The 20,294-nt window shown below is 37.9% G+C and overlaps 1 protein-coding gene across 5 annotated transcripts in view; it reads left to right on the top strand.

Moving 5' to 3' along the window:
- GTF2I (general transcription factor IIi) overlaps window positions 1-20,294 on the top strand; it is a 99,842-nt gene that overhangs the window by 68,503 nt on the left and 11,045 nt on the right. For all 5 annotated transcript variants that reach the window (XM_061210004.1, XM_061210002.1, XM_061210006.1 and 2 more), the window contains 9 exons: window positions 2,209-2,392; window positions 5,980-6,038; window positions 6,844-6,915; window positions 11,661-11,844; window positions 12,850-12,908; window positions 16,001-16,072; window positions 17,270-17,453; window positions 18,104-18,162; window positions 18,570-18,644. In XM_061210004.1, the coding sequence (XP_061065987.1) occupies window positions 2,209-2,392; window positions 5,980-6,038; window positions 6,844-6,915; window positions 11,661-11,844; window positions 12,850-12,908; window positions 16,001-16,072; window positions 17,270-17,453; window positions 18,104-18,162; window positions 18,570-18,644 (948 nt within the window). The remainder of the gene's footprint in view (window positions 1-2,208; window positions 2,393-5,979; window positions 6,039-6,843; window positions 6,916-11,660; window positions 11,845-12,849; window positions 12,909-16,000; window positions 16,073-17,269; window positions 17,454-18,103; window positions 18,163-18,569; window positions 18,645-20,294) is intronic.

Raw genomic sequence — 20,294 nt, 5'->3', positions numbered from 1 at the left:
CTTAAGGTTCTCAGTATTTTTCCCATGTTTCAGTAGTCAGAGTCTATTGCCTGTGATTTTTTTTTTTTTTTAATAAATTTATTTATATTTTATTTTTGGCTGCATTTGGTCTTCGTCGCTGCGTGCGGGCTTCCTCTAGTTGCGGTGAGCGGGAGCTACTCTTCATTGCAGTGCGCGGGCTCTAGGCACGTGGGCTTCAGTAGTTGTGGCTCGCGGGCTCTGGAGCGCAGGCTCAGTAGTTGTGGCGCACGGGCTTAGTTGCTCTGCAGCATGTGGGATCTTCCCGGACCAGGCCTCGAACCCGTGTCCCCTGCATTGGCAGGTGGATTCTTAACCACAGTGCCAGTAGGGAAGTCCTGTTGCCTGTGATTTTAATTAGACCATTTCAAAGTAAAAACTCACAACATATTCTTTCTACATGGAAGCACTATAACATGGTGGTTAAGATTACAGGCTATGGGGACAGGCTGTCTGGCCATGTTCTCTTTGTCCTCTCTGAGCCATTTGTGAAAGGCATGAGAACTATAGCTCTAGTCTGAAGATTTGATGAGATAGATGAGATAGTGCTTGTGAAGTGCTTCCTATAATACATGGGATGTAAGTACGTAATAAATGCCTCCTGTTTATATTTTTGTTATTGTATTCTTAATTTAGTACTATTATGAATTAAAGTAATTTACTTATCACAGTTTTATAAATTTCTGTGTTTCTCATAAAGAGAAGCAAAGGTTATGTTTTTACTTTTCTTGTGATGGTGATATATTTATTTGATTATTTTGCATATAAGAGAATAATGTTTACCAATCATTGTGAAATTATAATAACAATATTCACATTTCATAATTTCAAAGCATCTTTAATGGTAATTGCCTTCGGGGAAGATATTTTCATTGTTAAATGTGAATATGATTTTCAGATGTAGTATATCAACGAAGGATATTAAATCTAACTCAGAATTAATGTGTAATATGGTACACTTGAAACTTGAGTACAAAGATTAATGTTTAGCAAATAAACTTTTACATAAAATACCAGCAAAAAAGTGGACCTGTTCTGAGAGGTGATTCCTGAGGGAGCAGGGGCTGAGGGGAGTCCACCGTAGTCATTTTTGCTTTGGAACCTTTCTGGCAAGGTCAGTAGCATCTGTGCTGTTCTGTTCAATGGAAAGCAGTTTATATAACTGTGCTATATGTTAATTACATGAACTAGAAACCTTTGAAAGAATTAGTGGTGTTTGCTATGTAGTCATGGAGAATTTGGCATTGCTTTACTTAGTATCAAAATGTTTGTGCAATTTTTAATGCTAGCTAAAAATGTGCTTGTGTTGTAGATGAACGTAAACTGATGCTTTTTAAAACTTTTTATTATGAAATTCATACTTCCAGAGACCCTCTATTTAAATATGCATCACCCAAGTTCAACAGTGTTTAATATTTTATAATATTTTCTTTCTTGTCCTTTCCTGTCCTCTTTGTGATGCAAGAACATTTTAAAACTCTGATGTCCAAGACATCATGTCATTTCACCTCTCAAAACTCTAAATTGTAAAATGCCGAGTTGGGTGAGAGGAATGCATTGTCTTAATCTCAGTTCCATTGTCACACCTAAAAACATTACACTGTTTAATACCCAGTGATATTTAAATGTCCCCTATTGTTTAGAAAAACTGACTCTTTGTAGTTTGTTTAATAAAACTATCAAAGTCTATTCATTGTATTTGATTCTTAAGATTCCTTGTGCATTTGGCTTGTTGCAGCTGTTGTATTATTTTACTCTCGGTAAATAAATCTTAGAATTTTTACAGTTCAGAAAAATGTTCTGCTTCAGTTATTTTATTAAAAAATCCTTTTTACATGAACATTTATGTTTTTAAAATATTACTTCTCTTTCATTATATGCTGTATGTATTAGCTGAAATTAACTGGTATATTTTTCTGGGGTCATTTGTGGTTCAAATTTGAGTAGAAAGTCTGCCTATATCTACATTATTTCAAAATAATATATTATTTCATTGCAGTTTTGACTAAGTAGAGTACTGGCACCTTTGGTGTTCTTTTCCTCTTAGTTCTTTTGTACTATTTTGCTTCTGATGCAGTGATAATAAAAGTTACAAAGCAATATGTATGTATTCGATTATTATTCTTTTCTACAAACTGAGCTTAATCCTTGTCATTTCATAATTTTCCCTTTCTCTTTTTACCCTTAAAGCTCAAGCTATAAAAGCCAAAGGTCCTGTGACGATCCCGTACCCTCTTTTCCAGTCCCACGTGGAAGATCTTTATGTAGAAGGACTTCCGGAAGGAATCCCTTTTAGAAGGCCATCTACTTACGGAATTCCTCGCCTTGAGAGGATATTACTTGCAAAGGAAAGGATTCGTTTTGTGATAAAGAAGTAAGACTCTTGGACTTTTGTCTTTGTTCTTGATTAGTGCATCTTTTTATATTGTTGACAAATATTCACTAACCACTAGGGCTGTATTTAAATTAAGTTTGAGTTATTATATGTTGTTTTATTTCTACTTTTCAGTGTGTCTACGTAAGTTATGCCAGGGTTGGCTTTTGGAGTATGAACACCTGTCCATGCCTGACTGGCATACAACTGTTATTTTCTTTTGCAGTTTTTCTCTACATATGCTAAAGAAAATATTGAAGTATCAGTGTCTTATTTTTTAGGCCTGAATTTTAAAAAGCATAGGTGGAAATAAAGTCGATTGTAAAAATAAAAATAAACAATAGAAGTAAGAATGAAAAGAAAAAAATAGCAGAATGCTATAAATTCTTTAGCACTGACATAAGGGTTGTAGCAAGGAGCTTTAAAAAAAAATGTACGTGCAGCAATTGGAAGTGTAAATGCTTCCATTTAAAAATGGCAGCCACATCACACATTTCCATAATTTCTACTGACTAAAATTCTGTTAAGATTACAATAAAAGTTTTAAAAAACTAAGAGGGCATATATCAACATATTTCAGCAAATGTCGATATATGAAAACTTTCTATTAGATGCATGAAGCAAGTATTAGATGCATTTGTAAACAGGAACAATTGGAGAATAGTTGTCTAGGAAATTATCAAATATAATTGCTAAACTAAAATTTTCAATGAAAGAGCTAAAAGATTGTTAGTATTATAAATTGTAAAGATGATTGTGTATATGAGACATGAGAAAGGATATGCGAAGAAAACAAAGATATATGCCTGGTCACATTTCATAAAGTTTCAGTGTCCTAAGGATAAAGGTAGAAATCATTAGGTTCCAGAGAATAAGACCATGTCATCATAAAGAATGAAAATCACACAGATATCATACACTTGATTTGAGCAGTAATGGATGTAACGCTATTAAGTCATTCTTTCCAAGTTCGAATTGGAAATGATTTGAACCTTGAATTCTGTAGCCAAACATGCATGAAAGCAAATAGAGATTGCAGCATGAAAGAGGTTGGGTAGCAGTTGGGATGTCTCTAGCACCAAGTAACAAAAATGCTTATTCAAATTGGCTTGTTACAGTAAGATTCTTATCTCACGTAGCAAGGGGGTCAGAGATAGGATGATTAAAACAGTGATACTTGGGGACTTCCCTGGCAGTCCAGTGGTTAAGACTGTGCGCTTTCACTGCAGGGGGCACAGGTTCGATCCCCCGTCAGGAACTAAGATCCTGCATGCCGCATGGTGCGGCCAAAAAAAAAAAAAAAGTTAGAAAAATTAGAAAATAAATAAAACAGTGATACTTGGGGCTCTGCTTCTGCTCCTTTCCAGATTCTTCCTTCCTTGTGCTGATAGTTTCCTTAGACTAGTGAGCTGGATGCAATAGTTCCAGAACTCATAGCCAGACATGTCTGCTAGGAGGGACAGTAGCTACCTGTGTTTCTCTGAGAGAAGGAAACCTTGGAATATGGCCTTGCTTCTCTTTGGTTAGGATTATGTCAAGTGCTTATTCCTCAGCCAGGCACAGGCATGGGAAAGATAGCACCATGATGGGTGTAGACCGTGCAGTACTCACCCTTCAGTGAGTGGGGGCGGGGTTGCCTTCCCCTGAATTACGTGGCTTTCATGTTAAGTTCTAATATGAATGAGTCTTTTTGAGTCACGTGCATATTATAACTGATTTAATTTTTTCCCACATATCTTTGGGCTATAAATAGTAAAGTCAGTAACAGTAGCAGAATGATAGTCATTTGCAGAAGTATTCATGTTCATTTTTCTGGCAATGCTCTGATACTGTTGAGAAAGTGGGGAAATTAACAAACACCTTGATCAAAGATTACAACCAAGCAGACTTGCCTCTGTATTGGTATTAAACAAGGGAATGATAGGATTTAACTAAGGATAAAAAGGACCCAAGAAATACCATAGGTAATAGGTGAGCTGTCCTCCACAGAGAAACTTGTTGCTAACATATTTTTCTTTCAAATAAATTGTAGTTTAAAAGATTTTGTCCTCCATTTTTCTATGAACAATTCAGGTGAAACTCTCCTTACACGAGACAACGTGGTAGGCAGCCATGCAGACTAGCAGCATTGGCATCACCTGGGAGCTTTCAGAGACACCACATCTGAGATCCTACCTAGATCTACTGGATCCAACCTGCATGTGATGAGGATCCCAGGTGATTCCAGTGCTCATTAAAGTTTGAGACACCCTGGTGTGGAGAACAAGCTTTGAAGTCAGAATAATAATAATGGCAATTCAGCCTGATGTGTCCAGTACAGTCAAGGAATTTACATTATCACCCACACTTTTTTTAGCAGATGAGGAAACAAGGCAATGAGAAGGAAGGAAGAAAGAATGAAAGAATGAATAAATAAGTAAATATTTCGTAGTCTCTCATGAAATTGAATGGTAAACAAAAAAGGCTTGTTATAAAACCCTGACACCAGTCCTAGTCAGGAATCAAATAACCACTCCTTCCCCCCTACATATTGATATATTAATAAGCCTGTTCTAAGAACTCTTTTGTACTGTCATTTTCTTACAGTGCTTGCGTTTTAATTTGTTAGAAGTTTTGAAATTTTTATTTGAATAACTAAGGAAAACATACAAATAATTTTATAGATTTTGCTCATGGTTGCTGATCTTAAAGCATATAAAACTCTATCTTTGGGTATTTAAATGTTTGTGCAAGCTCACCACAAGGTACTCATGCTGTGCAGGTTCTGTCCAAGTCCTTTCGATGTCCTTATTTATGGGAAGCCATCTCTCACATTTGGAAGGGACTTTGTAAGCCTTTCCCCAAAGGTTAATGTAGTTAGTCTTGATAAACAGAAACTATTATGTTTATTTAGAAGGGTAATGCTATACTTCAGCAAATGTTTTATTTCACAGCTCTTCCATTGACTTAACCCTATATTAGTTTCTAACATTTTCAAGATTATGGTTAATATATGGTCATGCTTCTCTGTGATCTCTGTCTCCTCCCCCTTCCCTGTTACTTCAGGATATTACAACAAAATAGAGTGAGGCGGGATACATAAGTTAGATTGTACAAATTCTGTGGGGTGTTTGTGTATTCGGAAGAATTTTTTAAAAGCATGTATACTGTCCTGCAAATGTTAGTTTTGAAATATATATGGTTTTTATAACCAGATTATAGATGTTTTTAAGTAATGTTATCTTGAATGTAATGTAAAATTGAAGACTCCCATTTAAAATTTTTGCAGTTTGCTTCCTTTGGTGTTACGCTTTTATGAAATACCTTTGATTTACAAAGTTTACTCTGTGTGTGTGTGTGTGCGCGCGTGCGTGTGTGTGTGCGTGTGCGTACACACACTCCATGAAGCACATTATGAAACAATTTGCAGTTACCATTTGGTTTTATTACTCTGGAAATCTCAAGAAATTAGGATTTAGTTGTGCTCAGGAGTTCAGGCTGTCTTTTAAAAACTGGCTTTGATGACTGAATATGACATAAGTACTAGTAGTTATTACTTTTGCTGAATATTATCTGGTAAATATTTAGTAATTTTTCTCACCTTTCAGACATGAACTTTTGAATTCAACACGTGAAGACTTACAGCTTGATAAACCAGCTTCAGGAGGTAGGTCTCCAGTCTTGTGTCAAATTGTATGTCAAATCAGAACGTGATATACAAGGAATATTGTCCAGGATTCTCTAGAATAATAAACCCATTTTGTTCTTAATAACCCATTATAAATAAATGTAAACATCACATTTCTGGATAAACTATAAAACGACCATGTCTGTTCTGTGTTTGAGATGCAAAATTTTTCTGGCATAATGTATTGAACAGTTTATTATCCTAGTCTGTAGTATCCTAGTCTGTATTAGTATCAGTTGAATGATCATCCATCATCATACCCAGGAGTTAAAGACTTATTTCTTAGAGTACGTAGCCATGGGCATCATCACTTGTTGGTTAGATGTGTTTTGAAGGAAATCCAATCATGATTTGTTCTCTTAGTTTCTTTTGCTCTGGAGTGGAGGGAGTAGGGTGGGGATATGAAATGGAAATTGCATCACTTAGAGTTGGTGTAATGAAAGGATTGCCAGCATTATTGTAGCCCCAAATTTATCATCACAAAAATCACCTGCTAGCTGATCTTGAGTAAAACGAATTCTATTTCCTAGCTTTAGTGGTGACACTTTTAGTGTATCTCTGTAAAATTACTATTAATTGTGAATTTTCATTTTGTTATTGTTTCGTTAGTTCTTACACTTTTTATTCAATGTCAGCACTGTTTTAATAAATACATTCTAAAATCTTAGAAGTAATTTTAGTTAGAACAGGAAAACAATACCACCTATTTAATAATTTATTTAGTAACATTTAATAATTGATTAATGTCATCAAATTGAAGAATTTGTGTATACTACCCTTACAGTAAAAGAAGAGTGGTATGCCAGAATCACTAAGTTACGAAAGATGGTAGATCAGCTTTTCTGCAAAAAATTTGGTAAGTTTAATTTCCCCCCTAGCTAAAGTATATTACAGAATAACTTTTCCAGATTTTGATTTAAGAAAGTAAATACAACGGATGACTCATCTCCAGTTTTCTGTTATTGTTGCTTTTTTAACATATACTGTGAAAAGTTTTAAGTCTGTACAGAAGGGAAGAGAATCGTGTAATGGACACCCATGTACTCTTGACTAAGTTAGTTATACTGTGTACAGGTTATTCAGCACAGGGCATTTCACAGTTTGGGAATCCTTTTGTCTTCGTACCTTTTTTTTGTTTAATTTTATTTATTTATTTATTTATGGCTGTGTTGGGTCTTCGTTTCTACGCGAGGGTTTTCTCTAGTTGTGGCAAGCGGGGGCCACTCTTCATCGCGGCGCGCGGGCCTCTCACTGTCGCGGCCTCTTGTTGCGGAGCACAGGCTCAGTAACTGTGGCTCACGGGCCCAGCTGCTCTGTGGCATGTGGGATCTTCCCAGACCAGGGCTCGAACCCGTGTCCCCTGCATTGGCAGGCAGACTCTCAACCACTGCGCCACCAGGGAAGCCCATCTTCGTACCTTTTAATAGTGTACCACAGTGGGATATAGGGGGCCACCAGGAGCAGTCTGTCCCTGGAGGGCAGGCTGCTGGTTAGCAGTGTTTTGGTTGTCTTGTTTGTAGTGCTTGCTGTGCTTGCATCCCTAAACACTTAAACTACTCAGGTTTGGTTTATCATTGCAACATCTTTTGTTACCAGAAGTAACTCCCTTGCTTTATTGTACTTTTCAGCAGTGTTCAACATAGTTGTCTTATTTTTTTTTCTTTCTTAAGCATTTTAAACTATTCTTACGGAAAGTTTCAAACGTTATTGACTCTTGGTTTGTTCCTGGGTTTCTTCATGTCTTATTGGCTGTCCTCTTCATTCTCTTTTCGGTGCCTCTCTTGAGTCCATTCTTTAAATTTTGGGGTGCTACTCTACAGCTCAGTCCTGAGCCCTCCACAGATAGTCCCACTCTATCTCAAAAATAGTGTATTGTCTATATTCCCGATGACTTTCACATTCAAGTTTCTAGCCCTGAAAACTCCTCTTACACCACACCTTTATATTCACCCAGCCGTTTGACAGCTCTTCAGACTTCACAGGTCCTAGATAGAGTTCTTGATTCCCCCTCCAGCATGTTCCTTTCCCAGTCATCCCAGTGGCACCACACTCTACCTAGTCTTCCAAGCCAACCCCCCTAGCAGTCACAATTGATTTCTTCATTTCCACAAGGCCTCCTGCTGACTCTACATTTAAAACACACTGCAAATCCGTATCTTTTTCTTTTTCACTGCTGTCTGTCACTGTAGTTAAAGTCAATGCCCCAAAGCAGCCAGATTTTACTGCCTACCCGTCTAACATAAACCACGAAGCACACTGTATGTCATCACCCTGTAATTTTTCTTAAAGCACTAATGGCTACCTTTCTCCTTCCACTACAACACAGTTCAAACAGCAGCCCAGATCTTGTCTCTCTTGGCTATTCGTAGAACAGTGCTTGGTGCTTGGGCAGATACTCAACAAATACTGAATGGACCAATGTCATTAAAAATTACTCAGAAGGACTTCCCTGGCGGTCCAGTGGTTAAGACTGTGCCCTTCCAAAGCAGGGGGCGCGGGTTAGATCCCTGGTCAGGGAACTAAGATCATGCCCCTCGGCAAACAAACAAACAAATAAAAGTGTGGCTCAAAAAAATTTTTTTTAATTAAAAAATAAAAATACATGGAACAGTTTTTAAAAAATTACTGAGAAATTACTGAGCCTTGAGAAAAAGTCAGAGTGTAAGTTTTTCCTCATCAGTGTCCTTGACCACCCAACATGAATGTAGGACCTTAATGAAAATGTATCTCCTCGTACATCTGGTCAGAAATCAGCTAATGAACAATAAACTAGAGAATCTTCACCACTTTAAAAATCATTATATTTCCAAGACATTTAGTGAAATAAGATTATGAACCTTATTTGTCATTTGAGATGCCACCATAGTGTCGTCATAATTCATGAGTAGCTGACATAGGATAATGTGCATCTACATTAACAGGCTTAAACTTTGGCCTCACATTTAGTTCTAGAAATTCAGCCTGGGGTAAGAAACAGCCAATCCTATTAGATCATGGGTGCCTGCCAGCCAGCAAGCTGACTTTTCCCTCATGGAAGGAGAAAGCTGTGGGTGAGATAGTGTACTCATAGAAAGAAAAATTGGCCTGTAGAAAATATTTTCTCATTGTATCAGAGCTAAGAAAATAGATAAGAGTTTATGTATTGTTACATTACAAACAACAAAATCCTGCTTGTGGCCTCAGGTAGGTCGTTTGGGATTGGAGTTACTTTAGAGAGTGAGAAGCCAGCAGAATTGTTGCTTTCTTTAAGGTTACTGAAAGGGAAAGAAGAAAACATAAAATTGTCTGTCATATCAAGCACAAGTCTTGAAAGTTGTATAGCAGCAGCAGCATAGTCATTCAGCACCTGTGAACCCCCTATGTGTCAGGTGCTGAGAACTCAGCAGCACAGAGGATGGTGAATGCTTCCCCTGGGAAGCATTCATTTATAACTTAGGGAAATATGCATAGCAAAGCAACCAGTAAATGTGCAGTATATTAGAAGGTGTTAAGTGTTCAGGAAAAAATTAAGCAAAATGAGGGGGATAGGGAGACAGAGGGTTGGTTACTTAATATAGGGGAGACCTCATTGATGATGTGATGAACACTAATGCACTTGGCCTTCCTCTTTTCTGTAACTTGTGCTGTTTCTCTCTCAACTCCAACAGTTTGGTTCTTTTTTATTTTATAGAAAGTTTGTTAGAATTAGGATTATGTTCTTTTTTGTTATATTTAACAGAATAATTACAATTAATATTACTCCCAGGTGTGAGTGTTGAAAGGCTTTACCATATTTTTAAAAGAGAATATTTCTTTTAACAGCCATCATCTAAATTACATTGTATTTGGTTTTTCAAATACACACTCCTTACTTTTATCAAAGAGATCCTATACTTGAGCCCTTCAGATTTGTTGCTAATGAAATGAAGGAAGAAATTAAGACAGAGGGCCTTTGAATTTGAGAGGAAAGTCAAACTAACAATCAAATGCAGATTCTTCAAGGAGCCACTCTTTTTTCAACCATCAGATTGTAAAATATTTAAATGTAACACAGAATACAAGGGAGACCTATAAATGCTGATATTTTGTAAATTGTTTGGATCTTTCTTCTTACAAGCTCTGTTTGGATGTGGCTTCATAGTAGGGGTTAGTAATTACATTTTTACATTTTAAAATTTCAATGCCACACCTATTCAAAAGTAGAAAAATAGTACAATGCATTCCCATATACCCATTTTTGTAATCAGTGATCTTTAAGATTTTCCACATTTTGTTCATCCTTTCCTCTTTCGTTCCCCTTGTAGGAATTTCATAAAGCATATCACAGGCATTGTGTCATTTTCCTTGTTCAGTGTGCACCATTGAACAACATTGAGTTTTATTTATATTATTTTATTTTTGGCTGCGTTGGGTCTTCGTTGCTGCACACGGGCTTTCATTGGTCGCGGCGAGCAGGGGCTACTCTTCGTTGCGGTGCACGGGCTTCTCATTGTGGTGGCTTCTCTTGTTGCGGAGCACGGGCTCTAGGTGCACGGGCTTCAGTAGTTGTGGCACACGGGCTCAGTAGTTGTGGTACACGGGCTTAGTTGCTTCACGGCATGTGGGATCTTCCCAGACCAGGGATCGAACCCGTGTCCCCTGCGTTGGCAGGTGGATTCCCAGCCACTGCGCCACCAGAGAAGTCCCAATATTGACGTTTTAAACACAGTCACAGTGTCCTCATCACACTTGACAGAATTAACAGTCTCTCTGCTCTTATCCAGTCCTTCATTGAGTTTCCTCATTTATCTGAAAAGTATCTTTAAAGTTTTTGCTTCGAACCTGGATTTAAACAGTGAAGTTTCATGCCTTAATTTTGCTTGATATGTCTCTTTTAATCTAAACCATCCTCTGCTTACTATTTTTATTTGTCATTCCATGAATTATTTCCTTGGAAAATGGTACACTGATGAGGTTTAAGTGGTAAAGAACAGTAATCTCATGGTTGCAATACAGATAAAAGTATAGCCTGAAGTAAGTTAGTGTGCAAGAGCCAATAAAAAGTTTATTGTACTCATGAAGCATTAAGTAGCAAAAGTCTGCCTCCGGATATTTGAAAAAGTAGTATTTAAGTTGCGCTCTTTATTGTTGGTCATGATTTTCTTCTCTATTTATTCTCAAAGATATTGAGAATTTTAAAAATAAGATCTTAGAGGGACTTCCCTGGTGGTCCAGTGGCTAAGACTCCACGCTCCCAATGCAGGGGGCCTGGGTTCGATCCCTGGTCAGGAAACTAGATCCCACATGCATGCTGCAACTAAAGATCCCGCATGCTGCAACTGAGACCCAGCGCAGCCAAATAAATATCTTTTAAAAAAGAATACATAAAAATAAGATCTTAGAGCTATTAAGATGGCCTTAGTATCAGGAAACTTAAATTCACCGAAAGTTACTTCTTGATCATGGGTCATTTAATATTTGCATTTGCTGTATTAAGTCTATTTCAGTAGTTGGCGTTGATGTTTTCAGACTATACTTTGCTTTTTAAAAAGTTGACATATACTTTGCCTATGGATTGTATTAAAATATGATTTCAGCGGAAACTTAGTCTCCAGTCTTTTGAATTGCTTTTCTTCTGTAAAGCTGAAGCCTTAGGGAGCACCGAAGCCAAGGCTGTACCTTACCAGAAATTTGAAGCACATCCTAATGATCTCTATGTGGAAGGACTACCAGAAAACATTCCTTTTAGAAGTCCCTCGTGGTATGGAATCCCAAGGCTGGAAAAAATTATTCAAGTGGGCAATCGAATTAAATTTGTTATTAAAAGGTAGGATTATAATTTGCAGAAACAAATTTAATGTCATTAAGAAAAAATTAATTTTATAAAAGTGGGCTTTTCCCCCTCCCAGTTGGACTTACTCTCCATATTTAAGATTAAGGTATTACATTTAGATTCATTTTTTGAGCAAGTGTCTATGTAGTACCAGGCACCAGATGTACAAAATTGGGTCCAACAGGAATCCTGTCCTTGGGAGGCTTATTATATAGATCAATGCAGTAAAGTGCTACTTGAACACTTCGGGGGAGAAGGCAAGGGTGGCATGCAGTTTGGTCACTTGTGCATAGAGAACGCAAGAAGGGGGTTCAAATAAAGGAAACAACCTAAGTAGGTAGGCACAGGGAGGTGTCAGATGTACTCGAATGTTCGGATAACCACACCATTCTGTATGGAAGGATTGATGACCTTGAGGGCATAGCATGATAGACAGACTGAGATGGCCCAGTGGAGGAAGGCTTTATGTCCTTCACAGTCAGCAGAGTATTGAAGAGGTTTTAAAGCTGATTCCTCTTAAAATAATTTGAATTGGACCTTAAGAGTGTTATTTTGGCTTGAGTTTGAAGGATAGCAGAGTGGGTAATTTGAGGGCAGGGAGTGGGAACAGAAGGTCCGTTTAATAAAGAAGAATTGTCGTTGGGGTAGAATTTGCTTGCTGATTAGGGGTTGTGCATTTGTATGTCTATTTGTTGGGACACGCTTTAGGGTGACATAGCTAGATATATCTACCTGTATTGGGCTCTAGTTCATCTGAAGTTTCAGAAACAGGAGGTCGAACTGCTTTGGGGCAAAACACAACTGTTTTGCACAAGTTAAGCTTAAAATTCCTTTGAGGACATACAGGTGGTTCCACCTGAATCTTTGTAAATTGCTACTTTAAGAATAATTAAAGTCACCAAAATGATATTGTCACTGCAAATGAAGGTAGAGTGAACCACACTGGAAATTAAGGTGGGCTTAAATGCTCTCATCCTGATGTCAATTGTATTTTTACAGACCAGAACTTCTGACTCACAGCACTACTGAAGTTACTCAGCCAAGAACGAATACACCAGGTGAGATAGTTGTGAAATGCTTTTTAAAAGCTTAAGTAAGTAGTTTCTAAGCTTTTATTAATCTTTTAAAGCCATGGAATTCCTCTTTTTTCTCCCTCCCACCCAAAAAGTCTTTTGTGGAAGGTCAATACAGGCACTCCTTGATTTATCCACATGAACATAAGCAGTCTGGGGGGAACTCGAGCTTTGAATTTAGACCAGTGGTATTCAGTAGAAATATAACGTGCGTCACAAATGCAAGCCATATATGTCATGTAAAATTTTCTAGTAGCCAAATCTGTTTTTCATCCTGTAATCAACATAAATACATGATGAGTTAGTTTACATTTTTCATTTCATTTATTTACATTCTTTATTTGAAACTCTGGTGTGTATTATACACTTACAGCACATCTTAATTCAAGTAGCGACATTTCAAGTGCTCAGTTGCCCACATGTGGCTAGTGTGCCAGCCCATGCAGATTTAGGCCTTAATCTATTCACAAGGACCTTGTTTTTAAAATGACAAATACTGTGATTGCTGCAGCTGTGCTGACATCATGCCCAATAGAAAAGAACTTTAAAAGTCTCGGTCTCAGTTGTCTGAATGGTTTTATTTTCTTTGAGGTATAAGTGTGCCTTTATTTCTTTCCCATCTTTTTGTTTTCCATTCCATAATGTCAGAAAAAGTGACCACAACTTGTAGATCTTCTACAACCTTAGGAACTTCTGTTGCTAAGAACCAATGGGTGTTTCTGAATTGTTGCAGTTAATCTTTTCCCTCCCTCTCTCCCCCGCTCCCTCCCTCCCTTCCTTCCTTCCTTTCTTCCTTCCTTCCTTCCTTCCTTCTCTTTCATTTTTGCAGTTAATCATTTTTGTAAATGCTAAGGTGAACTACTATACAGGAGGGGTTATTTGTCTGAAGTATAATACTGATTCTTGAGCTTTTAGGGTACCTGGAGGCAACCGGTGAAGGTCACCAGTATGCCAAATAGATTGTATAATCTTTTGTTTATCATGGCATGAGAAGTATTTGAGAAATACTGTACTAGGGAAACAAACTATCTTGTGCCCAGAATCCTGCCGGGGAGAAGATAGAGTTGAGGCTTAACTTCTCAGGTTGAGCAGCAACATTAACCCAGCAAGCTCCCCAGAATGCTTTTGATTTAGGCAAAGAAACAAAATATTGGTGACAAATTGAAGATTGGACATGACAGAGACTTTGCTAAGCAAAGTAATGCAAAGAAAAATATTCCCAAAGGTAGCGCTTTAATATGCATTAGTCTGAGTATGATGAGTGTCTATGTATGAGTCTTCGTTTCGCAAGACAGACCTCAAGTTCAAGCTTGTGATTAATGTGATCACTGCTTTTATTAGGAGCAATTCTAATAATGACTGCAAATTGAGGATGTTAAACATGTATTGTTGGAACGATCTGTAGGCACCATACAAGTTACTCCGAGGATTTAATAATATTTTCAGTAGTACTTGATCTGCTGTTTTCTAGCATAGATGGTTACAGGCCTATTATCAAAAGACTCTCCGTTCTCCCAATTATTAACAATGCTTGGCCTTCTACCATTCGTAGAAGACCTTGGAAAGAATCAAAGGTTGTCCTTCTTCATTGCAACAAAATGTTACTGGGTCTGCCAGTCACCCAGGCGTTAGTCTTGCTGGGCCAATTCAAGTCCCAGCGTACCTGACAGAAGAATTGTATTAGTCCTTGCCATCAGAGACATCTACTTAACTCTGAGGTAACAGTTGTATGCTTAAACACACGTGGATGCACTTTGTTCTCAATTTGGTAAAAGGTAGATGTCAACATGTGAGAAAGTTGTGGCACTAGCCAGATAGCTGAGCTTTGAAGGGGAAGAACGAGAAGGTACTTGGTTCTTGTGTAGAATGGTACAGAGATCTTTTTGTATTAGAGCAGCAAATACCAGAGAAGGAAGTGCAGGGTGAGGCAGAAGGGGAGACTGAGCACCAGGTTAACAGAAGCCCTTCACCTCGGAGAAGGAGAGTCTAGATATTGTTATGGTAATATTCAAATTTGGTTTATACCAGACTGACTTCGTCTGGTCGAATGGCCGAGTTACCATATTAAACCCTTGAGATGCTGGGTTTTCTTTTAAAGAAAAGGTTTTAAAGTACTTTCACAGTAAAAGTAAAGTGGAAATGAAAGATTTTCTGAGGCTCCCAACCTTTAGCAGTATTTTCAGAACTTCTCCAACATTTCCTGTCGCCTTGTCCACAGACACAAATGACTTTCACATGTAGTGCGATTCTTGCACTCTCTACCCTTTCCTCTTACTCTCTCTTTCCCTCCTTTCCTTATCCAATACCTCCAACCATCCTCCATTGTCTCCAAGTCTACCTCCGTCCTCTCCATCCTCAGCTCCACCAAACAAGCCCCGATTTTCTGCCCAAGTAAGTGCCACCCTACGTGTCTTTTACAATAGCTTATTTTTTCTTTATTTTTATGTTGTATTTAAAAGGGGATGGTTGTCTTATAAATGAGGGGTAAGGAAATAAACTGGATTCTAGATGTGAGTAGTGCTGAGTGACATCTCCCTAATTACTTTATCATTTATTTCTTGCTGTGATTAGTGAAGTTTTCCTTTGTGTAAATCTGTAGGCACACGTGTTCGATAAAACAAGGAATGCCTGTTTAGAAAGCAAATACAAGTGAAGCTCCTCTGGTTGAACCTGGTAGAGGAGGCCTGGATCTTTATATAGCTGGTCCTCCCAACCCTGAGAGGGTTCTTTGATGTACCTCCAAGGAAAAGTGTTTGAAAACCATTCATTCTAAATACTTAATGAACAAGTTCTTCTTTATTTACAATGTAAACTTAAATTTGAATTCTGTCTCCCTGTACTTCTGATATTTGACAAGTGCAGGAAATCCTTCTTTTCCTTATCTGAAGTTTTTGCTTTTAAGCAAAATTTTATGAAGAGTGTCACTGGATTGTACACCTAAAACTTATACAATGTTATATGTCAGTTATATCTCAATTTTTTTAAAAATAGCATCACTGGAAAGAACAGCATCCAGTCTAATTTTGTGTCAGCATCCGTAAGGGACATTGTTAATTAGATTTATTTTTCCTTTCTAGTCAAAGAAGATTGGAATGTCAGAATTACCAAGCTACGGAAGCAAGTGGAAGAGATTTTTAATTTGAAATTTGGTAAGTAAAACACAGTGATTATGTCTTAATTTAAAAACATTAATGAAAGGCAGTGTTTTGAATGAACATTATAGCAGTTCAGGACCTAAAGAAAGAAGGTCCCAGAAACTGGGTTTGACTTTCTGCTGCTACATTCACTACTTAAACTGAGCGAGTTACTTTCTGTCTCCTGGATTCCATTTTCTCGTGTGTCAGAGTGGGAGAGGAAGGGAGGAGTTGGGGAGGAATCTCAGTTCCGCTGTCTGTACTTGTAACCTGGCTAACACCTGTGGCAAATAGGTTTCATCGTCTGTTTCAACGTAGATTTGTTGACAGCGGTTTCCTGGAGCGCTGTCTTGAGGATTCTGAGGAGGCTCAGCAAGAGTGTTTCAGTTGATTGGGTGTGTCTGTCATGGAGAAGGAAGTAAGGAGTGGAGTGATATCAATATTCCTGGGGCGTTGCCATCGTCGTTTTAATAACTGGTATTGACGTTTGTGTCCTGGATCAGGAATCTTCAATACTCTTGACCAGTTCTGCTCAGATGCATCTTATGCACCTCTTATCTTTTTTCTTTCTTTCTTTCTTTCTTTCTTTTTTGTTTTTTTGGGGGGGCCGTGCCCCGCGCAGCTTGTGGGATCTTAGTTCCCGACCAGGGAATCGCACCCTGCCCCTCAGCAGTGAAGGCACAGAGTCCTAACCACCGGACTGCCAGGGAATTCCCTCTTATCTTTTAAACAGCAGACTTGGCACCTAGATGATAACACAAGGGCTGGATAGTTGCCATTTCGGTAGTATGGCAATGAAATGGCTGTAGTTCATTTCTGCCCAGAGCACAGAGACAATTTTGATTAATTATCCCTTTGATTTGAAGTGGTAAAATGTTCCTCTTATTTTTTAGGCTTCTTCTTCAATTTTACACAATATACTAAGCAAAATACCTATATTACTAAGTGGAAATTGCTAGATTGTTGGGAACTTTTGCACAACGTATTTGAGAATGCCCAGATGTCAACTACACTTAGTATGGCGATCATTTGACAATATATACAGATAGCAAATCATTATGCTATACACTTGAAACTAATATATGTTCATTATATCACAATTTAAAATATATATATATATTAAAAACATAAACAGAGACTGCTGTCAGACAAAACTAAAAGACTGTCTGTAAAATTTTACCTTCCATAAGTTATGTTCTCTTACACTTTCAGCTCAAGCTCTTGGACTCACAGAGGCAGTAAAAGTACCGTACCCGGTGTTTGAATCAAACCCCGAGTTCCTTTATGTAGAAGGCTTGCCAGAAGGAATTCCCTTTCGAAGCCCTACCTGGTTTGGAATTCCACGACTTGAAAGGATTGTCCGTGGAAGTAATAAAATCAAGTTTGTTGTTAAAAAGTAAGTTCTCTTTGCCAATGTAGTCATTTCTGGAATTAGAACAATCAAGGCATATTTCTATTTAAATTTTTTTCTAGCTTCAGGTTACGGCTAAGGCTTTGAAGTTCACAATGGAAAGCGTAGCATTGAGCTACAGTACTGGCCTTCTCCATTGCCTCCCATCCTTTAACTTGTCCTTGATTTTCTTCATCAGGACAAGGAGAGTTGTACCTGCCTCACATTGGTGGAGGTGAAGTTTGTTAAGAGATGCTGTGTTGTCTCTTACTATTGATAGATACTTGAGGGAAGGATGAAAGTGCTGATTTTTATGTGCTCTGTTATTCCTGGTTAAACTTATTGGCAACTGAATTTCAGTGATTAAGTTTCTCATTTATATGTCTGCAGAATTTCAGTAGTTGAAGAAACTAAACTAGTGATAGTTAATTTTCATTTTCATGAAAGAAGTCATTTACTCTTCATAAAATCATTTAGCAGGTATTTGTAGGAAGGAAAAGTGAATTTTTTTGGTCCGTAACGGTAGAAACTATTGTTATATTACAGAGTTATTTTGTGGTCGCCTTTATAAAAAAACATTGGTCATCACAATTTTTACTAGCTGTGAAGACCAATATTATACTGGCCACTGTAATGTTTCTTGGTTTTCTCTCTAGACCTGAACTAGTTATTTCCTACTTGCCTCCTGGAATGGCTAGTAAAATAAACACTAAAGGTAAGAGATTATGTATACCTTCGTTATACTTCAGTGCGTTAAAACATAGTGAGTTATTGGCAGATATCTTTTTGGGGCTTTCGGTTTGTTTCTTTGCTTTTTAAGGTATTTTATTTAATGAACCCCCCTCCTCCCTCTGTCTCTCTCTCTCTCCCTCCCTCCCTCCCTCCCTCCTCTCTGTCTCTTAAAAGTAAACATTTCATTGGCAGTTTCATGTTTGCAATCCTCCTTCATTCATGTTTCCACAGCTTTGTTGAGACTCATGTGGAGGATTACACTACCAGTTTAATTCTTCAGGTTTCTTTGAAAAGAGCCAAACTGTATGAATTTTAATACTCTGCTTTTATAAAACATCTCCTTCTGGATTTTTTACAATGTGCAAAAGAAATTGTATGCTTACTTTACAGCTTTGCAGTCCCCGAAAAGACCACGAAGCCCTGGGAGTAATTCAAAAGTTCCTGAAATCGAGGTCACTGTTGAAGGTGAGGTTGCTCTGTGGCCCGTTCCTGTCTGCTCTCCAATTCACTAGTTAATCTGTTGCTTCTTCACTTTACTATTTATATTTTTATGCAAATGAGTTTTTATAAAACTTGTTTTAGGTGCAGAACACTTAACTGCGATAAAGCTAGATTTCTTTTTTTTTTTTAATTTATTTATTTATTTTTGGCTCTGTTGGGTCTTCGTTGCTGCGTGCGGGCTTTCTCTAGTTGCAGCGAGCGGGGGCTACTCTTCATTGCGGTGCAGTGGCTTCTCTTGTTGTGGAGCGCGGGCTTCAGTAGTTGTGGCGCACGGGCTTAGTTGCTTCGGGGCATGTGGGATCTTCCCGGACCAGGGCTCGAACCCGTGTCCCCTGGGTTGGCAGGCGGATTCTTAACCACTGCGCCACCAGGGTAGTCCCACAGTTAGATTTCTAAATGTTTCTAATTAACAATTTCAATTACAAGGTGATATTTCTCCACAGCCTCGCCACCGCTTGTTACTTTCTGCTTTTTAGATAATATCCATCCTAATGGGTGTCCATTCCTTTTTACTGATGACTAAGTATTTCATTGTGTGGATATACCATATTTTGTCTATTCATCAATTGATGGACATTTGGTTTGTACTACTTTTTGGCTATTTATGAGTAATGCTGCTCTGAACATTCGTGTACAAGGGCAATCATGGGTTAATGAAAAATGGTTTTGACCTGCCTTCAGATTAACAGAGAATCTCTTTCTGTTGTCTTACCCAAGCCACAGAGGATCTTGTCCCACAGTAGCTTTCTTTTGCTTAACCAGGGCTATAAATAGACCTCAAATTTAATTTATATTTGTTAAAATACCACAAAATAGTTGTTAGTGGTTTAACACTAACTAATTTGAGTAGTAAAGAACTGTGTCCATGTTCAGGGACTTTTTGTCAAGAGTGTGATAGCAAGGAGGGACTTTTTTTTTCCACCATACTAATGTTTTCGTTTACATTATACATCATGCTTGTAAATGGATTTTTTTATTACTTTAAAAATCAAATTTATTGAGTACACTTTATATGCGATAAAATGCACGCATTTTAATTGTACAGTTTGAGTTTTGAAAAATGTTTGTAGCACCGCTTTAGTCAATGGATAGAACATCTCCCTCACCCTAAAACGTCTCCCACACGCTCCTTGGCAGTCACTCCCTCACAGGCCAGGCCACAGGCAACCATTGATCCCCTTTTTGTCACCATGGAACACTTCTGCCTGTTGTAGAATTTCATATAAATGGAATCATGTTGTGTCTTTTCTTTTTATGGTTGCCTTCTTTTGCTTAGCACAATGTTGTTAGATTTACACTTGCTGCACGTTTCAGTGTTTCTTTTTATTGCTGAGTATTACTCCATTGTATGGATTCACCAGAATTAATTTATGCATTTGTCAGTGGGCATTTGGGTTTATTTCCTGTCTTTGTCTAGTAAAGATGCTATATGCACATTTGTGTACAAAACGTGGCATATGCTTTCCTTCTCTTGAATAGATATTTAGAGTGGAATTACTGGGTTTTTCACTTTCTAAGAAACAGTTTACCAAACTGATTGTATCGCTTTACACTTCTGCCAGGAATGTATGAGATTTCCAGTTGCTACACATCCTCACAGTACTTGATATCGTC

This window comes from Eubalaena glacialis, chromosome 13 (genome assembly GCF_028564815.1).
Source record: "Eubalaena glacialis isolate mEubGla1 chromosome 13, mEubGla1.1.hap2.+ XY, whole genome shotgun sequence".
NCBI classification, from domain to species: Eukaryota; Metazoa; Chordata; class Mammalia; order Artiodactyla; family Balaenidae; genus Eubalaena; species Eubalaena glacialis.
Note: the sequence above shows the minus strand (reverse complement) of the source record. Positions and strands in the feature narration are given on the sequence as shown.